Source organism: Manis pentadactyla, chromosome 6 (assembly GCF_030020395.1).
Source record: "Manis pentadactyla isolate mManPen7 chromosome 6, mManPen7.hap1, whole genome shotgun sequence".
Taxonomy (NCBI): Eukaryota; Metazoa; Chordata; class Mammalia; order Pholidota; family Manidae; genus Manis; species Manis pentadactyla.
The window spans coordinates 143,310,161-143,331,793 of NC_080024.1; the positions used below are offsets into that span (position 1 = coordinate 143,310,161).

Below are 21,633 nucleotides of genomic sequence, written 5' to 3' on the forward strand. Positions count from 1 at the left end.
ATCAGCAGGTGAACATTTAGCTTGTTTCTGCTTTTTGGACATTTTGAATAACACTGCTATGAACATTCATGTACACATTTTTGGGGGGGCTTATATGTTTTCAGTTCTCTTGGGTATTTACCTTGGACTGGAAATGCTGGGTCATATGGTATCTAAGTTTAACTTTTTGAGGAACTGCCTTTTTCCAAAGTGCCTACGCTCTTGTTTATTCCCTCCAGAAATGAATAACGTTTCCAGTTTCTCTACATCCTTACCAACACTTGTTTTTGTCTGTCTTTTTTACTGTAACTGTCCTAATAAGGACAAAGTGGTGTCTCATTATTTTGTTTTCCATTTCTCTAGTGTAAAAATCCTCTTAGATACCCATTAGATGTTGGGCACCTTTTCATGTGCCTATCTGCCATTTGTGTACCCTGTTTGGAGTAATGTTTATTCAAATTGTTTGGCGATTTTTTACTTGGTATTTGTCTTTTTGTTGTTGAGTTGAAGATTTTTTTTATATATTCTAAGTACAAATTGTCCTTATAGATACATAATTTGCAAATATTTTCTCCCATTCTGTGGGTTGTGTTTTCACTTACTTGATCTTCATTGCTTAGTGAATTAAATCCATTCCCCTGGCCATGATTTTCAGAAACGCTCCCTATCTGTGCACTCTTACTTCATTTACAATGATAATTTAATATTTTGTCAGCCTTGTCTCCTTTCTGTTAAGCTGTGCCTCCAGATACAAGCCTTGTTCATTTCTGCTCTTCTCGCCTGTAACGTCCCTTGCTCTTTTCTCAGCCTTTCCAAATTGTACCCTTTCTCTCAAGACCATCCCTTACTGCTTCACGTCTCACTGATACTCCTCTCTGCACTTTATTCATATCATACAGAGTTGCCCTAATCACATAATATAAGATATTTAATTCGAGGCTGGCTTTCTTTGTTGTTTAACTAACAGCATGAGCATGCCTCAATGAGTTGCAAGATCCTTTGGACCAGGAATATTGTCTTCCTTTTCTGTTTTATTTCCTTCAGTGCCTGCATGTTAATACTCAGGGCACACAGGAGCTATAGAATAAGCCCACACTGGATAAATAGATGTGTCCATTTTGTCTTTTTCTTTTTTTTACCTGAAATGTACATATAAAGAATCATTTTTTTTCTTTTTAGAGTTTAAAAAAACTAAGAGACCTGAATCTTGAGTTCTAGGACCAAATGCAGCAAGTTTAGTTTTTTAGTCTTCAAAGCCACCTTCTCTGCTAGGAACTGGAGCTATAACTGTAAAGGATTAGCTTTTTTCTTTGTTCTATACGTAAGTGCCTCCTTACTACTAACTTTAGAATACCATGTAAAGAAATCATCATAGGCAGAATACTAAAAAAGCAAAATTAAATTGCATTCTTAGAGAAATATATCTTCACAAGTATTTCTAGCAAACATTTTTATAAGGAAGCCCATACTGATATTTTTGTTGCTTTTTTATAGTCAAAAGAAACTGCTTTTCAGGAGTTGTTCTGTGCTGTTTTTATAGTATCCTGTCTCAGAAATAATGACTTGTATATTGAATACTGAGACTAACCTAAATTTTAGATTGCTAATTCAAGAGACTCTAGACAGAATATTGATATTTTTATCTTTAACAAAAAGAAGAAATAACAATTCATGAAATCATGTTTCCCTTCTCTGCTTAGAAAAATCTGCATTTTAATTTTTAAAATCCTTACTAATATTGTGTGAAAATGCCTGTGAAATTTCTTACACTTGATATTGCAGTTGCTATTCACCTGAATTGTGTTTATTTGTTCATTGTTAAATACTTAGTAAGCTCCTACTGTGTGCCAGGAACACATAGATCATTGTAAGACTGCCCCTCCCCTGATGGATCTCCTGGTCTCATGGAGGAAACAAACGAGTCAGCAAAGATGTCCCTAACCTTTTTATTTTCTATATATCATGAGATGAAATTACACCATTGGTTACAGATACATTACCTTTATACATTAAAATACACTTCAAGACAGCATCTTGATGTTGGTTTAAAATACCATGTTTAAGTGAAGACTGACATCAAAATAATTTTCAATACAAATTCAGTAACACTGATTATATTTATAACTGGGTGTCTCATAAATAAGCTTGCATTAACTTGAAGAAAATAGAAGTTACGGGTTTGTTTTAAAGAGTGTTACATATTTGTTCACAGTGTAATTGAGAATTAACTTTTATCTCTTTTTTTTCTCTTTTCAGGATTATTATATTATGCTGGACATGGTTATGAAAACTTTGGGAACAGCTTTATGGTCCCTGTTGATGCTCCAAATCCATATAGGTCTGAAAATTGTCTATGTGTACAAAATATACTGAAACTGATGCAAGAAAAAGAAACTGGACTCAATGTGTTCTTGTTGGATATGTGTAGGAAAAGGTAAACTGCCTAATCTTTATTAAACAAAACTTGCTGGAGTTAGATACCAACCTTGAAAAACTAAGGCAAAGCTGTGAATGCTAAGAACCACTTGTTTGTGAATTTTATGTTACAGGTTGAAACTGATTTTGAAACTAGGAGAAGATGTATTTTCTCCATGTATAAAGTACTTTAACTTGTTTCCTATTTGCTATAGAACAGAAGTGAAGAACTTAAGGGCATGGGTATTTACTCATACTGCAAAAGGTGCAGTCCTCAGAATGCCTTTAGATGTCTCTGAATAATCATCGAGTTATTCTTGCAGGAGTTGACAAACACCCATAGAGCTGGGGCCGCTAGTTACTCTTGTCAGTCCTGGTCTTACAGACCTAGAAAGTTCAGCTGATCCAGATGTTTGAAGGTTTGGATCCCATTTGTCTTCCACTGTGTTACTGAGGAGTAGAACCAGTGATTATTCCCATCCCTTTTACAATTTTTGCTTGTTCAGCATTTACTGATCAGAAACCAGTGGCAGAGTTTAAATGCAACTTTTGCTTAAAACTAACAAGAGAAAAGAGGTAACTCTGTCTTAGCAGTATAGGAACCCTGGGTTATTTTTGTTAAATATGTAGCTATTTGATAAAGAAATTTTGAATCTATAATGTAAATTTTATAAAATTGAATAGTGTTCTATTTTTCATATTATTATATATGCTTTTAAAATGCTGTTTAACTTGTATTTGTACCTGACCTTCTCTCCTCCTCTCTTGTAAACAGAAATGACTATGATGATACCATTCCAATCTTGGATGCATTAAAAGTCACTGCCAATATTGTGTTTGGATATGCCACGTAAGAAAATTTTATGTTTATGTTCAAGATTACTTCACTCATCATTGACTTCTTTTTGATTGCAGATTAGAAGCATAGAAATATCCATAGAGATGTAGGCATAAATTTGCCCCCTTGACATTCTTGATAAAGTATTTTAGATAATTGACTTAAGCACTTCATATCTTGGCATCTTCTTTTTACTAAGCATCAAAGCATTTAGTTCCTGCTAAACAATTAACTCTAATTAGGATATGCAAAGGGCTGGGAAGCAAATAAAGTTCATCAGTGTTTATGGAAGCCCCTTGTGGCATGTGTTTGCTTTTTTAAAAATGTCTGTCTTTCTGCTGTTTTTAAGGTGTCAAGGAGCAGAAGCTTTCGAAATCCAGCATTCTGGATTGGCAAATGGAATCTTCATGAAATTTTTAAAAGATAGATTATTAGAAGATAAGAAAATTACTGTGTTACTGGATGAAGTTGCAGAAGGTAAAATAAAAAATAAAGAGAAAGCTACTCAAGGGTCTCTGATAATTATTTTATTCTTACTGTTATTGTGCAGGTTTGGAATTAGTGTCTATTTTATACAATTGTTTATAATATTCAGCAACACTCCTATTTAATTTCTTCCTTCCCTGTTGACTTAGTTACATGCCGTCTGTGCAGCAGGACTTGCACTACAAGGCTGATCCAGGCATGATTGTGAAATCAGTGAGGTTTAATGCTCAGAGCTCTTGTTGCTCTGCCCGGTGCTGCCCAGACTACTTGTTTGCAGAGCAGCTTTCCAGTGAGCATTTATGGATTTCGAGGCTTAGAATATTAGGGATTTGTTAATAGAATTATGGAAGACAAAAGCTAAAAAGGGGCCTTAGAAGGGAACTGCTCTGATATCTTTATGTTTGCTTACTGCTTTCTCCTTCTTACTTTGAACCATGTCTGGCACATAGTAGCTGCTTAGTAAATATTTATCGAGTGAATAAGTGATACTGAGACTATAACCTGATTTGTAGGAGAGTTTTTGGCCTAAAGATTTAAAACATAATGAAGAGATTATGGCCTTAAAATAATGTTCACTTTTTATCTTTTAGATATGGGTAAGTGTCACCTTACCAAAGGCAAACAGGCTCTAGAGATTCGAAGTAGTTTATCTGAAAAGAGAGGACTTACTGATCCAATACAGGGAACAGCATATTCTGCAGAATCTCTGGTACGGAATCTACAGTGGGCCAAGGCACACGGTACAGTAAACTCTATTTTCGTATGAGGTCTTTCTGTAAAATATGCTCAGATTAAATCATGAAGATTTTGTTCTCCTGAATAAACAGTTTTCCTCCCAATTTTGTAGTGAAATTATTTTAGCATAGTGAGCAAGCCCAAGACTAAACAAATGTTTCAGTTACAGATATTATGCTCATTTATTTGATGTTAAAGGTATTAAATTATTTAAGCCATTATTTTCACCCTTGGTAAAATTAAAATATCGTTTTAAAAATAACTTTCACTTTATCTAATACATAGTCCTTTAGATTTTATTGTATTGTGAGTTCAGTGTTAAGCTAAATGTGCTATTTCAACAACCAGACCAGGCTTCTGATTCTGTCTACCATTTGACAAATGTTATGTGTAATATGGAGACAAGAAATAGTGCTTACTTGATAGGAGAGTTGGTCCTGAATGAGACCACTCACGTAGCGACGAGTGGAGTGGTCAGCACATGCTGTGTGCCCATGACAATATTACTGAACACTCCCTTTTACCCTTGAATCAGTGGTTGGTGAGCAGGGGTGAAGGTGAGGTGGAAATCATCTCTGTGAAAAAATAAGTTTAGATTATTGACTAAAATAAAGAATTGGGATTTTCTGTGAGTCCCAAATATCTGTGCTATGAATCCCTAATTATGGATAATTGGAAATTAATTATATTTGTTGAACTCCTATATAATATCTTTATTTTCATAGTAGCCTCTCCACTAAGATATATTTTTGGTAAATTAACATAATAAAGCACTTTCAAATGTAAAATTCCACAAATTTATTATCTTGGCATTCCAGATATTTGGGTAATTGAAATTGATTCTTTTCCTTTGTAAAAAAGCTCTAACAACAACTTTAAGTAACAAAATCACAATGGTAAAGATCAACAGTAAACAAAACCTTTTATAAAATGAAACTAAACAGCCAGATAGAAAAGTATTTGTAACGAATTTGATAGATAATTTTTATAATAAAGAGCTTATGCAAAATAGCAAAACAAAAACAGTAAGACCCCCTCAAGTAACCATGAGAGGATGCAAACCCAGCAATACACACTGGTGAGAATATGTTAGTAATTAAGAAACAAATATAGAAAATGTCAAGATAGTAATTAGAGAAAAGAAAATTAAAACTGATGGTTTATTTTTTCCTTTTTTAATCTCGTCAAATAGGCAAAGATTTTGAAAATCAATATTACTTTGTTTTAGAAATGTTACAGTGAAATTAGTATATTTATATTCTGTATAAATGAAAAGTTGTTACATATATGAGGAATCATCAAATAGCTATATCCAGCAATCCTAAAACATTAAGTATATATAGCAAATATTAATATTAATGATAGGAAAATAATGTAAAACCCAGAAAGATTGTTAAGTTTCCTTACCAAAAGCAGCAGAATTGTTAAAAGTAAGAAACTCTTCAGTGACAATATGCTTTATTAAAAATATATTAATGAAGATGGAGGCAACAACAAAAATATATCTATAATTATATATATAGTCTTATTATAATAATGATATGTGCAGAGGGACAAGAACTACAAGAAATAGTAAATGAAGGATTTTTATTTGATCAGCAGAATACTGGGCTTTTTTCCTCTTTTTTTAAATTGTGTGTGTGTGTGTTTGTGTGTGTGTGTCTTTTAACAATATGTTCATTACATAACATTTTTTAGGCACAGGAGAAGCTTTAACTCTATTTTACACCATAATGAAGAGTTGTTTACTGCTTATCATCAGAAAACTTACCAAACCCTCTAAATAATTATTTATAAGTTGTTATTATTGTTCTTTTTCAGAACTTCCAGAAAGTATGTGTCTTAAATTTCAGTGTGGTGTTCAGATTCAATTAGGATTTGCAGCTGAGTTTTCCAATGTCATGATAATTTATACAAGTATAGTCCACAAACCACCTGACATCATAATGTGTGATGCCTATGTTACCGATTTTCCACTTGTAAGTCTCTCCTTTTTTCTTTTAATTAAGGTATAATGATAAATCCTCACTTATTAAAGACTAAATGTTTGAAAACGAACCTGATGGTAACTATGAAGGAAATATGTATATATATAAATACTTCTTGCATTTTAGTAGCAATGGTCAAAATATTTAAAAACTTAATTACCAAAAATACCTTAAATTTGTCAAATTTAGAAATGTCTAAAGTACATCCAAGAAAGAAGCCTTTAATTTCCCTTACCCTAGATAGGGTATCCAATGTGAAGGAATAAAATATGCTATACTATACCATATATATGCCAATAATAATCTCTTTTTAAAAACTACTGTTTCCCATGTAAGTTATTAGAACAGTATTAAGTCTTATTTGTCAAGTCATTGTAGTATATTGAAAGAATAGAAATCTAGTTCTGTTCTTCCAAACATTTAGATGTGATACTTATTTCGTGTTGAGCTAAAGAAGCCAATAAACTATGCCCCTCTTTCCAACATAAGGTTAGTAAATTGAGAAGTAAGCAAGGAGTAAGACAAATCCAAACATCACCTTTGCTGTTAATAAAGGCCTCACAGAGAACATTGCTTAGCGTAAGAATGAATGGTCCAGCACTGAAGCCCAGAATTAAACAGGTCTGCCTGCCAGTCACAGCAGCACTGGACCAGGCTAGGCCTCCCTGGGCGCTGGGCAGGGCGGAGCCGGAGGGCTTCTCCCTGGAGGTGCAGCGCTGATCTGCCCTTGGCCAGGGTCGGCTCTAAAACAAGAAAAGGGGGGGCTGCCTTTGGTGTGTCTGTATATTCTTCTTAAGTAAACGAATCATAAATCGAGTCATAAATCACTTCCCAACAGTGATGAATAAAGGGGGAGGGAGTCCAGAAGAAGTCAGACATTAATGGGGCTCAAACCTAGAAAGAAACTTGAGTAAGTTGTGTTTCTAGGGATAGCTTGAAAGTTACTGTCTTTTCAGAGCTAACTTTTTCAGTGTATCAGTGCACAACTCAGAATTCCCATTTTCACTCTGGAATGCTGTCTTCATTGTTTCCGTAGTCCTGGATAAGGGATTACTCACTCAGGCCAAAATTCATGAGGGGGCAATACCTGTTAAGATGTGTTATGGTCATAGACAATGTTGTAACTTTCATTGATTTCGTTAGTAAGTTTTACTGATTTCCACAGGACTTAGATATTGATCCAAAGGATGCAAACAAAGGGACGCCTGAAGAAACTGGCAGCTATTTAGTATCAAAGGATCTTCCCGAGCATTGCCTCTATACGAGACTCAGTTCACTGCAAAAGTTAAAGGTTATTATTTTTCCTGTTTATAACTACTAATAGAAAACTTTATGGAAGTGAAAATTCATTTTGGCATGTGAATGTTGTATTAGTCCTTAATGTGCTGCTTTGCTGAGTATTAAATTGAAGTAGAGATAACAAGTATACAGGGAATCTTACCAGTGACCATTTTCATATGGTATTCTGTCCCTGATAATGGCCTGACAATTTTTGTATGAGAGCATATGTGGTTACCCTCCAGGCTGTTGAGAAGTTAAACATACATAATAGTCTACTTTTACATTTATCTTAGCATTTTCAAATAATCATATCCTAGTTCTGTGGCTTTCTATATATAGCAAATTAGACTTAGAATTTATTTTGATCTCTTTTCATTTATTGTTGACATACAAATCAGAAACTGCCTCTGTGTGGTTGAGCTTTCTAATAAAAGTATATCCTTGCCAAACTTGAGTTTTTAATTTATTTATAGCTACAGGACCACAGAATGTATGAGCCAAAATTTGGGGAGTGAAGTGGGCAGTATTGACAGTTACACAAGGACAACAGACATAAACCCATAGTCACCCGGTTCATAGCTAATCTACTTACAATGTCCTTTTTGCTTTGAAATTTGGCCCATTATCTGAATCAGTTATATTTCTCCACCTGTGAATGTGGATTATTTCATTATTCATTTCATATTTTAAAAACAGATAAATCATTGAGCACGGTGTAAATGCAGATTATTATTTTATTAAAGGGTCATCCCCCATCTCCAATAATAGGGAAGGTTAAGTTTCCCAAGCCTCACTGGTTAGAAAATACCTTTTCACCCTTCATCAGGAACATAATAGAAAATCTCTGTGATTTGGGCTCCTTTCAGTAGTAAGAACTAGAATTCTGCTAATTCAGATTGCTGAATGAGGAAAGGAAGATGATGGTAGCTGGCCTGCCTTAGTCGAGGGAAGGTGTGAAGGATGCTTTGGGGATTTGGAAGCTGGGAAAGGCAAGTGAGAGCAGCTTGCTGTTGCTTAGTTTGTCTGGATTTGTGTGTGTGAGTGCTATTTTAAGACTGATATACTTCCACGGTTGGTAAAAATAACAAACCTTATTTTCCTTTTTAGGAACATCTAATCTTCACGGTATGTTTATCATATCAGTACTCAGGACTGGAAGATACTGTAGAGGAAAAACAGGAAGTGAATGTTGGCAAGCCTCTCATTGCTAAACTAGACATTCATCGAGGTTTAGGAAGGAAGACTTGCTTTCAAACTTGTGTTATGTGCAATGGCCCTTACCAGAGCTCTACATCCACCTCAGTGGGAGCTGGACATTATCATTCATCTCAAGACTCATTCCGTGGTGTTTACCATTCACATCTCGGTAATTCAAGTGATGTTATGCCATCAGATAATTGTCGTTGCAGCCGGACTGCAGACACCTTTATTTCAAGTCCTCATACCCACCCTTACTCATGTCAGTTTGGCAGAAGTAATGTGCCAGTAGAGACAACGGATGAAATACCATTCAGTTTCTCTGATGGGCTCAGAATTTCTGAAAAGTGACCTCCTTGTTTTTAAAAGTTATTATAATCACTAGATGCCTCATATGCAGCAGTACTTACATTAAGTGAGGTATTTGGAAAAAACATGTGTCTATGGAGAGAGAGAAAATTAGTAACAGCTGTTTTGTGGCAAACACAGGACTTCAAGGTGTTGGAATTATATTATTTAACCACTGACTTCCTCTGTCAAGATTTTGTGAATTGGTTGATTTGTTCTATAAGAGTGAAGTATGTTTGTGTGTATGTTTACATGTATATAACAAAAACAAGTTCCATTTTGAACACTGGGAAAGGCCTCATTGTACAATAAGTTGTTGTTACATTTTTAGACCCAGGAAAAGAACCTTGGTGATCATCAGGCTTAACTTACTTTTATCAGTAAGAGTAATAATTTGAGTCATCTTGTTTAACTTAGAGCCGGCACCAGAATGGAGACCTCCATATTTCTATTCCAGTGTTTGTTCTGCTAAACACTGCCTTCCTGACAGGTTCTGAGACAGGTATTATGTCTGTAGATAGATTTAAAGGTAGATATGTAAACGTGCATATCTGTATAAGCTAGACAGGTACAAGCTTTAGTTTGCAATTACAGGACTTTGCTTCAAATGTCAGTTAAGGGATTTCTATATAAATTTTATGTAAAACAGGCTGAAATTTATTGTTCATAAGGTAATGAAGGTACATAAGGGGTGGTGAAATGTTTGTCTATGTTAAAAAGAGGATGTTGCTACTGGACAATCTTTATAGTTGCTTATCTGAGTCTTACAAACATTGGACATCGTCTTCCTTGAAAATATGTATTTTCTTACAGAGTTTTACTGATCTTAGAAGACAGTCTTGTCACCTTTGGTTCTCCTAACAGCAAGTTGAAAAGGCAACCAGTAGTTACAAAGAATAAGATTTAGTTAGTAATTTTGAAACATCCTACACAGAAAATCTCAGGCCCAGATGGCTTCACTACTGTATTCTTCCAAGCATTTAAAGAATTAGCACCAATTCTTTGTAAAATTTCCCCAAAAACAGAGTAGGAGAGAACACTTCTCAGTTCATCTTATGAGGCCAGTATTACCCTAATGCAAAACCAGACAAAACATCACAAGAAAGCTACAGATCAAATGAATACAGACACAGATACCATCCAAAAAATACTAGCAAACTGAATCTGGCAACATATAAAAACAATTGTATACCATGACCAAGACTTATTCCAGGAATACAAGATTGACTGCTTAACATCCAAAAATCAGTGTAATATGCAAATGGTTCTTGTTATCCACAGTAGTTATACTCTGTACAGTCACCATGAATGCTGAATTAGTAAATACAGAGCCATTGTCCCTAGAGGTAAGGGGTGTGTGTGTGTTTGCACATTTACATATCTCAAATAGATTATAATCTTAAATCCTAAAAGCAGTTTATCCTGATAGATTCTGTTTTCTTTATTTCGCAAAAGAGATAAATGAGATCTAGAAATATTAGGTGATTTGCCTGAGGCCACTCCACTAACAAGTGCCAGAGTGGGATTCAAACCTGTCCAATTGGCCCCAGAGGCAGAGCTTCTTACACTCCACTGCCTGCCTCTCTGCCATCCCATCTTCTCTTCTTCATCTTGCAGGAGAACTGAAACAAGAAGGCAAAGCATTGCTGTATTTGACATCAGCTGAGAACATGCACATTGGAGAACTCAAAATTTTCACTGGTCTGCCCATGTCCACGAATGATCAAAAACATGCTGTGTGTATTGATTTAGAATTACAAATAAATTGGCAAATGCACACAGAATCATGGATAAGGATCAACTGAACCATGTTCATAAAGGACAAAAGTACTACATTGTCTTAATAAGTACAGAAAAATCATTTGATAATATTCAGCATGCTTTCTGATAAAAATACACAACAAACTAGAAATAAAAGGAATTTCCTCAACATGATAAAGGGATCTACAAAAAACCCACACCTAACATCATTAATGGCAACAGACCAAATGCTGAATGCTTTTCCTCTAAAATCTAGAATTATACAAGGATGTCTACTCTCACCACTTCTGGTGAACATGGTACTTGAGGTTCTAGCCAGGGTAATTAGGCAAGAAAAAAATAAAAGTCAATCATATTGGAAAAGAAGAAGTAAAAGTACATGTATTCACAGATTACATGATCTTGTTACATAGAAAATTCTAAGGATTCACTTAAATGAATTCAGCAGGAAACAGGACAGATAAAAGGTCAATATGCAAAAATGAGTTAACTTTTTATACTAGCAATGAACATTGTGAAACTGATATTTTTTAAATTATATTTACAAGAGCATCAAAATGAATAAAATGAAACTGCAAAATATTGTTGAAAGAAGTTTAAAAAGCCCTAAGTAAATGGGAAGACATCTTTGTTTATGAACTGGGAGACTTAACATGGTTAAGATGGCAGTGCTCCCCATACTGGTCTACAGATTCAATGCAGTTCCCATTAAAATCCAGCTGACTTTTTTGCAGAAATTGACAAGCTGATGATAAGATTCATATGGAAAAACAAGGGACCCACACTAGCCAAAATAATCTTGAAAAAGAACAAAGTTGGGAGATTCACACTTAAACAATTTTAGAACTTATTTCAAAGCTTCAGTAATCAAGAATGTGTGGTACTGGTATTAAGGATAGATGTATAGATCAAGGGAATATAAAATATAACTAAGTCCAGAAATAAACCCATATTGTTATGACCACTTGACAAGGATACCAATACTATTCAGTGGGAAAGAGTAGTCATTTCAACAAATGGTCCTAGGACAACTGGATAGCTACATGCTAAAAGACACCTCATGTCATATACGCATTTTGACTCAAAATGGATCATACACCTAAATATAAGAACTAGAACTATAGAATTTTTATAAGAAAAGTAAATTTTTGTGACCTTGGGCTAAGCAACAGTTTCTTAGATAAAACACCAAATGCAAAGGAACAAGGGGAAAAAATTGGTCTTCATTAAAATTAACTTTTGTGCTTTAAAAGGTCATCATTAAGAAAGTAAAAAGACCCCACAGCATGGGAGAAAATTTGTGAAAATCATATCCAATAAAGGACTTGTATCCAGAATACATATAGAACTCTTACAATAATAAAGCATTTATATGCTAGTGCATACTGTAGAGCAGTAACCAATAACCTGTCCAATGGAATGATGGAAATGTTCTCTATCTGTGCTGTCCAATATGATAAACTCTAGCCTCACTTGTTAATTGAGCAATTGAAGTGCAGCTAGTGTAAGGAACTGAATTTTTTTAAATTTTGGTTTTAATTTAAATAACTACATATAACTAGTGGCTTCCATATTTGACTGTAGTTGTCAAGAATGGGGCTAGAAGCAAGTGTAAAGGGACTTTTACATTTCACTTTATATTCTATATGAGTTTTTTAAGCGTGTATTTATAATTTAAAAATTTTTTAAGTAAAAAAATGGTGCAGTTTTTGTCTTTTCTGTCAGCCATGCTTTTATTTTACTTGAATTTCTTAACAGCAGTTGCTTTTGTAATATTAGCGTAGGATTTTATACATGAGTGGAATTTAGGAAAGGTGACCTGTTACACTAATTACAATAGGAGGAAGAGATCAGGATAGTCAAGGCTCACCCAAATCCAGTATTAGATTCCGGGGAAGAGAGTGTTTTCTGGAAAGTAACTTCAAACAAAAACTGTAAAGAAGTTAACTATAGATTACATGTTTTCTAATAAAAGAAAAATATATCCCAATACATGGGATCATTTAATAGAAAACTTTAAAGTTGCTATCCTTCCAGTGGACAGGTTAGATAAACAGGCATAGATTTCGGAGAGAATATTGACACAAAAGATACATTTAGCCTTTTCCTCTTTCGTCTGCCTCTAATGTTTACTACTTTTCAAATCTCTGACTTGGACACGAAGCAAAAAGGAGGCGGTCTCTTCAGCAATCACAAGCTTTTTGACTTGTCAAAACTCAAGAAATTCAATGATGTAGCCACAGCTCAAACACTCGATATGTTGATACAAAGGTCAGCACATGTTTAATATCAGAATGAGAACGAGATACGATTTTTTTACTGCGTTTTTTTTTTAAAGCAGAAGGCCTGATAAATTTTGTTCCCTGTTAGTTGAGAATTCCCTTAGTATTTACATACTGTTATTGCTTGTAACTGTGAAGATGCCAAATACTCAGAATTTACACATTGCTTTTAATACATTTCAATCTTTTTTCTAGTTTGACATTGTGAATTTTTATCTAGGCCTAACTAAAATATATTTTTTAATACTTTCCTTTTAATTGTATGATGTTTCTCATTAATAAAATACTAGTCAAGAAAAATATACCTGGAACATGAGAATGATTGTATAAATTGTATGTAAATGTTTTTCCATTTGACAGCATTAAAAAGATTTCAGAATCAGACACAAAAGTTTGACTTTACTAAGGAGGAGTCTGAGTCCAGTTCAGGTTTTACCACTTATTAGCAGTGTGACTTGAAGCATGTTATTTACCGTGTTTCTGTTTCTGTTTCCTTTTCTGTAAAATGGGAATGATGATATAACATCCTTGAATACTTCGCAAGGCTGGCAGTACTAAAGAAGATGATTCTCATAAGGTGCCAGCTTTTTGAGAAGGATCATCACTTTTCCAATCTGGCATTCTCAAAGTACACAGCATGTAGTGTTTATCAAGGCACTTCCTACAAAGTAATAGTATTGGCTTCTAGAAGAAGATGCAATTGAGTTTTGTTCACTCCAAAACCACTTTTCAAAAAGCATGGAAATCTAATATCACAAGTGTTATATAAAGTACATTCTCTCTACACACAAAAACAATTGATTAGCAGTGCTTCTCTCTGGAGGGATTGTCTTTGCTTACCTGTGTTTTCCAGATTCGTGCAGGAAACAACTTTACACAATCATCAAATATAGATACTACATGCTGTATAATGTAAATACACTAAGCTTTAATGAAGCTATGGGCAAACTATTCCCCTTCCTATTCACTATCTACTCCAAAACTGCCTTTTTTAAAGCAGCTTGCAACTATTATTTTTGTAGAATTAAGTTCATCAATATGTATCAAATGAAAACATGGGAGTCTAAGGTATACAGTTTATGCAAAAGATGAAAAGCAAGCTTTTGGGGTGCGGCGTTTCACTTTCTGTATGCTGGGTACAAACCTTTCACACACAGGCCTCATTTAACTCTCAACAGCCTTGAAGGTTATAGATGAAGAAACCATTCATTAAGCAAACCCAATGGTTAATTTACCCTGGATAGGCAGGCTGGCAAGTGGCAGCGACAGGATGACTCACCCCCACCCCAAATGAGCCCTTTATTTGTTCCACAATGCAGCTGCTTATTAACCAATAATGAAGAGAGACACGTTGAATAATAAATGCTGAATCAATGCAAAAACGGTATGGTATTAAGTGCTTGTATTTGATGGAATATTAAATATCGTCTCTAAGAGATATAAATCTTCATTTGAATGAAGTTTGCAGGAAACTATCCTACTTTGAAAACAAAGAATGGCATCTTGAATTTGATGATTTGATCTTGGTGTTTTTTCCAACACGGCAGAAAAAGAGCCAGCGGTGATTTTTGATGACATAAGTGTGAACAGTGTGGCTTAATATTTCATCCCTCCAAGTACCTGAAAATTATTTTTTAAATATTGAAACATTCTTAGAGGAGAAAGTAATCTACCATCTCCAAGTGCAAAAATCACAGCACACATTCAAAATTTTTTCAAAGCAGTTGACCTAAAATTAGTAATGTTGCTGTGTTATGTTCAAGAGTTCTGACATTTAACACCTTTCCCTAAAGTTGTTAAAAACATATTTTTTAAGTTTTTCGTAAGTTTCCATTTTACCACTTTCGACTTTGTGTAGAATAGTCATTATTCTTACAAAGATTTAGTGTCTTCCCTAAAAACTGATCATTTTTATAATCTTCTAGTACATTTAGTCCCCATGCTGCCAGACTTGGGTTCTTACATTAATATCTGACTTCGGTGTCATCACCTCTGTAAGTGGCTTTGTCTCCCCTCCCAATTTCCTAACAGTTGACCTCACACCTGAGTCCAGGGGTTTTCAAACTGTTCAGAGCAGCTTCTCTCTGGAAGGGTGGGACTGGAGCTCCCTACCTGTGTTCCACCAAGAGCAACTCTGCTCCTGTTTGTTTACAAACTGCCTTTCCAAGTTAGCTTTGGTTTGCATCAAAACGTTTCCCAGCCAAAAACAATGGATCCCTTCTCACACCAGATGCCATCATTGTGTCCTCCCCTTACACACACAGCCATTCCCTGTACCAGCAGGCTGACTTTGGGCAGAACACAATGCTGAGAAAGAAAGGAAAAAAATCCCAGTGAGCCAGGAGGGCTTCTAGCGTCCCGGTTAACGGGCAGCGTTCAGTAGTCCCGTCAGTCTGCAGTGCTGATTACAAAGGCCATATAAGCAGGTGCTGACCAGCAGTTTGGCAAGCAGCACAAAACTGGATCCTCACATCACCTTTGTCATTCAAGATGTGGCTTCCTGACAGGTGTTATTAACAGAGCGACACACCGTCTGATACCTTCCCATTTGAATCAGTTATTGATAACCAGTTATGAAGTTTCTAAAGGCCTGATTTCACATTTCAGTGTCCCCTGACCTAGCCGCGGCCCTAGGAGGTGAACAACTTCGGGGCAGGCAGTGGCGTTCCTCCAGCGAGGCACGGTGCGCTTGCTGGGGACGCCAGGTGGGCAGTGTATGGGGTCGGGGGGTGGGGAGGGGGCAGCTGTCCGTCACGTGGCCTCCCCGGAAGCGCAGCTATGCGGAAGGCCAAACCCCCTCAGAGGTGCTTTTATAAGCATGGCAGGAGCCAGAGGAGGCACTGCAGTGAATCCACCAGTTAGGACGCCTAGCTGAGATGGCCCCAACATCCATCTCATCGGCCAGCTTTGCCCGCACACATGGAATGCTTCCCAGCCAAGAGTCCCTCCGTCCTGGACAGCACCTAGAGGGCACTGCCAGTGTGCGTGGCCAACGCCCTTTCTGACAGAGGTTTTCTTCAGCGGTAAGGCTTGCAGACTTGCCTTACTGGTGTGGGAGCCTTTCTCGCTGTGACAGCCGACCCTTGACATGTCGGTGTCAATGACATCATCTTCATGTCCTGGACTCTTCTTGGCAGCATGTGACCAATGTGGGTGACCAACGTGGGTGACCATGCTCAAGCTGGGGCTGGCCAGCAGAGAGGGCTGAAGATAACACTGATTTTGCCCATGGACTGGAAAGAACATCACCAAATAATGTAGTAAGGAAGCGTGAACAGGTTGGTTCACACTGTCCTGCTCTACTGAGCTGCACAGCCAGCCGCCTGCTGGTGGGAGGAAAGGATGCCTGTTTTCAGGAGGGCCTCATGGGCCCCTGGCCCCTCACACTGCCTCTTTAAAGGGAGCCGGGTAGGGCTGCCTGCACTGCGTGGGAACTCTCTGACCAGATGCCCAAGGGCCTGGGGTCACCAGCCAGCCTAGAGTCAAAGCTCCATGGGCCTCTCTCCAAAAATGCAATCCAAGAGGGGACAGAGGGCCCTGAGAGGACCGATGGGCAGGTGCGAGACCTGCTCAGGGTTTCACGGCAGGTCCAAGAGGCTACAGTGTGTGCCCCAAGGCAATGCTGCGGCCTGCACATGCCTGGGCCCCTTCCGTGGGAGGGCTGCGGGTCTCTGGAGTCCCCTTTAGGAACTGGTTACGTGGCTCCTGAGGGACGAGGACTCAGAGAAGCCCTGTGCCCGTTGGTACAGAGAGCAGTGGACTTGGCAGGTCCTCCAGGTCCTCACGTCTGAGTCCAGAGTTCCACAGACCGCTCCTTGCCATCCTAGATGACCAGCAGGGAGCTGGGGAGAAATGGAGCAGTGGTAGGACTCCTGCCCTCCACACCGCCTTGAGCTCAGCCAGCTTCTTAAGCACAGGGCCGGGAGCTCAGGGCACAGGTACCGCCTGTTGCAGAAGAACTAGAAAAGCACCTCCTGGAAGCCCTGCACAGACAGCTTCCACCCACAGAACTTGTTCGCAAACACGAGGGGCCCGCTGCCTGCACGCTGCCCGCATGCACCAGTGACCGCAGAGGTGCTCTGGGTGGCCTTCGCGGATCTGGCTGGCTGCCCTCTCCTCTGAAGCATCGTCACCATGCTGGCACCTACCCACGTTGAGGTCCAGAACACAAGGCACCTTGGATTGGGAAGTCAGGTCTCCCAGTAAGACAAGCCTGTACTGGCTCCAGTGTTCTGCATTCTCCTTCATTCTCTGTCACTATTGCTGGGGACACTTCACACCCCAAGAGTTAAGGTTTAAGCTGGGCACTTACATTCACATTTTTCTCTACACAGTAGCACAAGACTTCAGATTTCTTTAGCCACTCAAATTCTCCCAACTAACTGCTAACAGCAGGAAGCTTCCTGATAGAGCTGTGATCCTACTAAGAAGACGCAGCACGCAATGAAGAGGGCAGCTTCCCTGGATCGGAAGCCCTGCTTCTGCAGCTTTCTCAGCTCTTCAAGCCTCTGTTTTCTCATGCGTGCACTCTGTGTTCTCAGTACTATGTGCCATAGGGGTACTTCTGAGCGTTAAACAAGGTAACCCAGTGAAGACCTGAGCATGGGCAGGGTTATGCTTACTATAACACCAACAGGGTTATTAAATGAGAGAAAAGAAAGGTGTAGTGGGCTGAATGGTGGCCCCACCAAAAAGATATCTGTACCTTCTGACCCCCAAAACCTGTGACTGTGACCTTATTTGGGAAAGGGGTCTTAGCAGATGTAATTAAATTAAGGATCTGGACACGAGATCATCCTGGATTGGGTTGGGCTGTAAATCCAATGACAGGTGTCTTTATAAGAGATGGAAGAGAAGACACAGACACAGAGGAGGCCATGTGAAGACAGAGGCAGGCACTGGAGGGGTGCAGCCACAGCCGAGGAACGTCTGGACTCCCAGATGCCGAGGAGGCAGGAAGGATTCTCCCCTAGAACCTTCCAAGGAAGCATGGCCCTGTCAAGACCTTAATTTCCGACTAGCAATACTAATCCTAGGTTTCTGGCCTCCTGAACTGATAAACAATAAATTTCTGTTGTTTTAAGCTGTCAAACTACTGGTAATTGGTGACGACAACCCTAGGAAACTAATACAGAAGGCAGCTTACAGGTGAGCCAGCCCTCAACCTGCCTTGCCCTGGAGATGGGACCGGAGGCAGACCAGACCTGGGCCCAACCCGCTTCCTTTCCCGGAAGCCTCCCTATGGACTCCAGCTCCTTGCAGTCTCTCTCGCCCCCTGCTGGCCCAAAGGAAGAAGTGCGAGAAAACCGCAGAACCTAGGGAATCTCAAGTTTCAGAGAGAAATACTTTTGTAAGAAAAAAACATTAAATAGTGCGTTCTTCCCCCTGTGTTGACAAACAGTGAAGAGATGAGCCTTGTTCTGACATCTCCTGCTAGAAGACCCTATGCCCTCTCATCTGTCTTGGTAAATTCAACTCCACCTTAATGACCCACCCAACAACTTCCCCCCGGATTCCTTGACTTCCTCATCAGCAGGGACCATTTTTTGTAACCCAACCACACACCTCCCTGGAGCTGCTCTGACCTCATCACCAGGAAAATTAACTTAAACCTTCACCTCTCAGGTCGCAAACACCTGTCCCTTCAGCTCACCTCCTCCTGCGTCCCTTCAGTAGTAATTGTTCCACCTAATCGATATCATCAGCCCCTCTCCTGACTTCCCTTACTGTCTTATCTAACCTGGATGCTTTGGTTTGTCTTCCCATCCCTCTTGCAAACACCAACAACTCCGGTGATCCACTCTCCCTCTATTTTCTTTCAGCTGGCTAAACTCCAACCTCACCACGTCCCACACACGCTCTCTTTCTACACAAACCCTCATTTTTCCTCCTGCCACCCTCCCTCAGTCATCACAGCCATATCACTAACCCCCACATTGTCCTTGTTCCCTGTCACAGTGGAGGACATGACTCAGTCCCATCTAATCCCTCCACATATACTCTGAGTCCCATCCCCTTTTTTTCTTCCCCAAATTCCATTTCTTTGTTTATTCCCCTCTTTCCTACATTACCAATATCCTTTTTGTAACGTATTATTCTGGTTGGCATACAAGCCTGTTGTCAGGGCCAACTTCATGGGCGCAGACCTCTCAGTCACATGGGACCCTGTGTTTGGCTTAATGCTCTGCTGTCACCATGGCAAGATTCTCAGTAATTTTTGAACGCGATGTGAATCCTGCCTGCTGTAGTATCTTGATGTTCCCTTGCTTCCCTCCCTGAATTGCCCAAAGAGTAGCCTGGTGTGAACCATCTTTGCTTCTTCACTTTCATTATCTCTTAAAGTGTTCAAACCCCCAACACTTTCTACCTGAAACTATCCCGTCATAGTTACCAGTAGCCTCTATTTGGTCGAAATCAATGAACACTTTTCTGTTGTCATCCCTGAAGACTGCCTCTAAATGGGACCTTTTCTTTCTTCTCCATCCTAGCACCCTATTGATTATTTTCCTAGCTCTTTTCTCAAGTTATCAACATAGAACTGCTAGTGTATTTTTTTATCTCCTACCAGACTCTAAGCTTGAAGGACAGGATCATGCAAGCCTGACACGTGGAGGCACTCAGGGACACTTAGTGAGTGAGTGAGTGTGCAAGAACCAAAGATCTGATCGAACCAAAGAGAGTTCAAATGATGGATAATGCATACACTCAGTAGGGAAAATTTAAAAAGCCAGAAAGATCTGATGGGCTGAGAGAAAAAGGGGGACCAAAACCTGGAAAACGTGGAGAGGAAGTGAGCAGGTGTAAAAGTATTGCACACACAGAGCTGGACACGTGGCATCTGCTTCCAGAGGGTAGAATGCTAAAGTTTAAGATTTCCAAGATGGTCCTCGAGAGTTCTAAGTCCTGACTAGTTCTGGGGGGTGCTGAGGGGGCTGGTTTAGGTAAACTAAAATGAAAGCCACCAGAATGGAGGAGATCCGAGGAAGTGACCTGAGGCTGCTGGATAAGTTGCTTCTATGAACACGTAAGCAATCGGATTGATAATAGAAGCTGGAGGTGAAAGGAAGACTTCACCAACATCTTCAGCAAATAATGACCAACACTTACAATGTGCCTACTATGGGCCAGATATTGCTCTAAGTGCTTTACATATATCATGTTGTAACTCTGGGGAGAGGAAAGCCCAGGGCAAAATACCTCTAAAAACGAAACCAAAGGGAGAGATAAAGTTTAAAACCTGTTTATTGCTTACAAACTGTGGTCTGGGGCCATCTCTCTTTCCTACTCCTGGCAGAAGCAAACCAGCACTCCCCCTAACCTCTCAGGTTCAGATAAGCCCTCGGTTGCCCAGGTAATTACCCACTGATATGAAGATGAACTGCGCTCCACCCCCTGTGGAATGCCTATTGATATGCAGATACACTAAAGCCAGGCAAGATATTCTGGAAATATTACAATTTTACCCACGCATGTCCTTTCTGTTGGCCCTGTGAAGCATACGAATCCAATTTCCCCATTTTATAGATGAGGAAATTGAGACAAGAAAGGAACAGCAAAGCCAAACAGCTAGCAAACAGTAAAACTGATCTAGGAATCCAAGCTGGCTCCAGAAACTACCTGCCTCTTATTTAAATGACAAGAAGATTCCAGGCAGGAAGGAGAGTTTGGTGTCAAAAGAAGTGGAAGGCCGAATCCAGACCGCGATGGGGCTTTGTATTTCGTTCTACGTTTTGTAATCACCATCTTGGCAACTGGCCGACCTTGAAGGTCAGGCGCAGGAGCCTGACGGAATGGCATTACCATTCATTCACCCAGCTCCAGGCAGCGGCAAGAACAGCCAGTGCAGGCAGGCGAGCTCTCGGGCACTCCTGCAGCCATGGGGGCCTAGGGGGCAGGGCACCCACAACTCTGGCTCCGAAAGGAAATGGTGACAGGTGGCAGTGTTGGCAGGGCAAGCCGGCAACGGGGAACACCGTGGAGGAGCAAACGGGGTGGGCCGCCCCCCCCAGGGACGCTAGGAGCCCGAGCCCACCCCCGGAACACAGCTGAAACTCACCCAGCCCTTAGGGGGGGCTCAGGCCTGGTCACCAGGAGATGGCCTGCTATGGATAAAACCACGAAAGGGGAGTTGCGCCGTGAGAAACGCAGGCGGGACCCGGCGGAGAACCTGCGTGGGGACAGTGTGGGGACCGGCCTCGCCCGGGTTTCCCCGCGGGTGGTGCGAGCCCGGTGGCCGGCAGGGGGCAGCAGAGGCCCGCGGCGGTCCCGGGCTCTGGGTCCGGCGGCCCTCACCTCCCCTTGCCCGCGGGAAGGACGCAGGGGG

The 21,633-nt window shown here is 39.6% G+C and overlaps 1 protein-coding gene across 2 annotated transcripts in view; it reads left to right on the plus strand.

Annotated features, from left to right (window-relative positions):
* The window catches only part of MALT1 (MALT1 paracaspase), a 52,774-nt gene extending 43,327 nt beyond the window's left edge, over positions 1-9,447 (plus strand). For both annotated transcript variants that reach the window (XM_036876738.2, XM_036876740.2), the window contains 7 exons: positions 2,236-2,413; positions 3,170-3,244; positions 3,582-3,709; positions 4,309-4,458; positions 6,275-6,432; positions 7,607-7,732; positions 8,830-9,447. In XM_036876738.2, the coding sequence (XP_036732633.2) occupies positions 2,236-2,413; positions 3,170-3,244; positions 3,582-3,709; positions 4,309-4,458; positions 6,275-6,432; positions 7,607-7,732; positions 8,830-9,270 (1,256 nt within the window). In that variant the 3' untranslated portion in view covers positions 9,271-9,447. The remainder of the gene's footprint in view (positions 1-2,235; positions 2,414-3,169; positions 3,245-3,581; positions 3,710-4,308; positions 4,459-6,274; positions 6,433-7,606; positions 7,733-8,829) is intronic.
* The last annotated feature ends 12,186 nt before the right edge of the window (positions 9,448-21,633 follow it).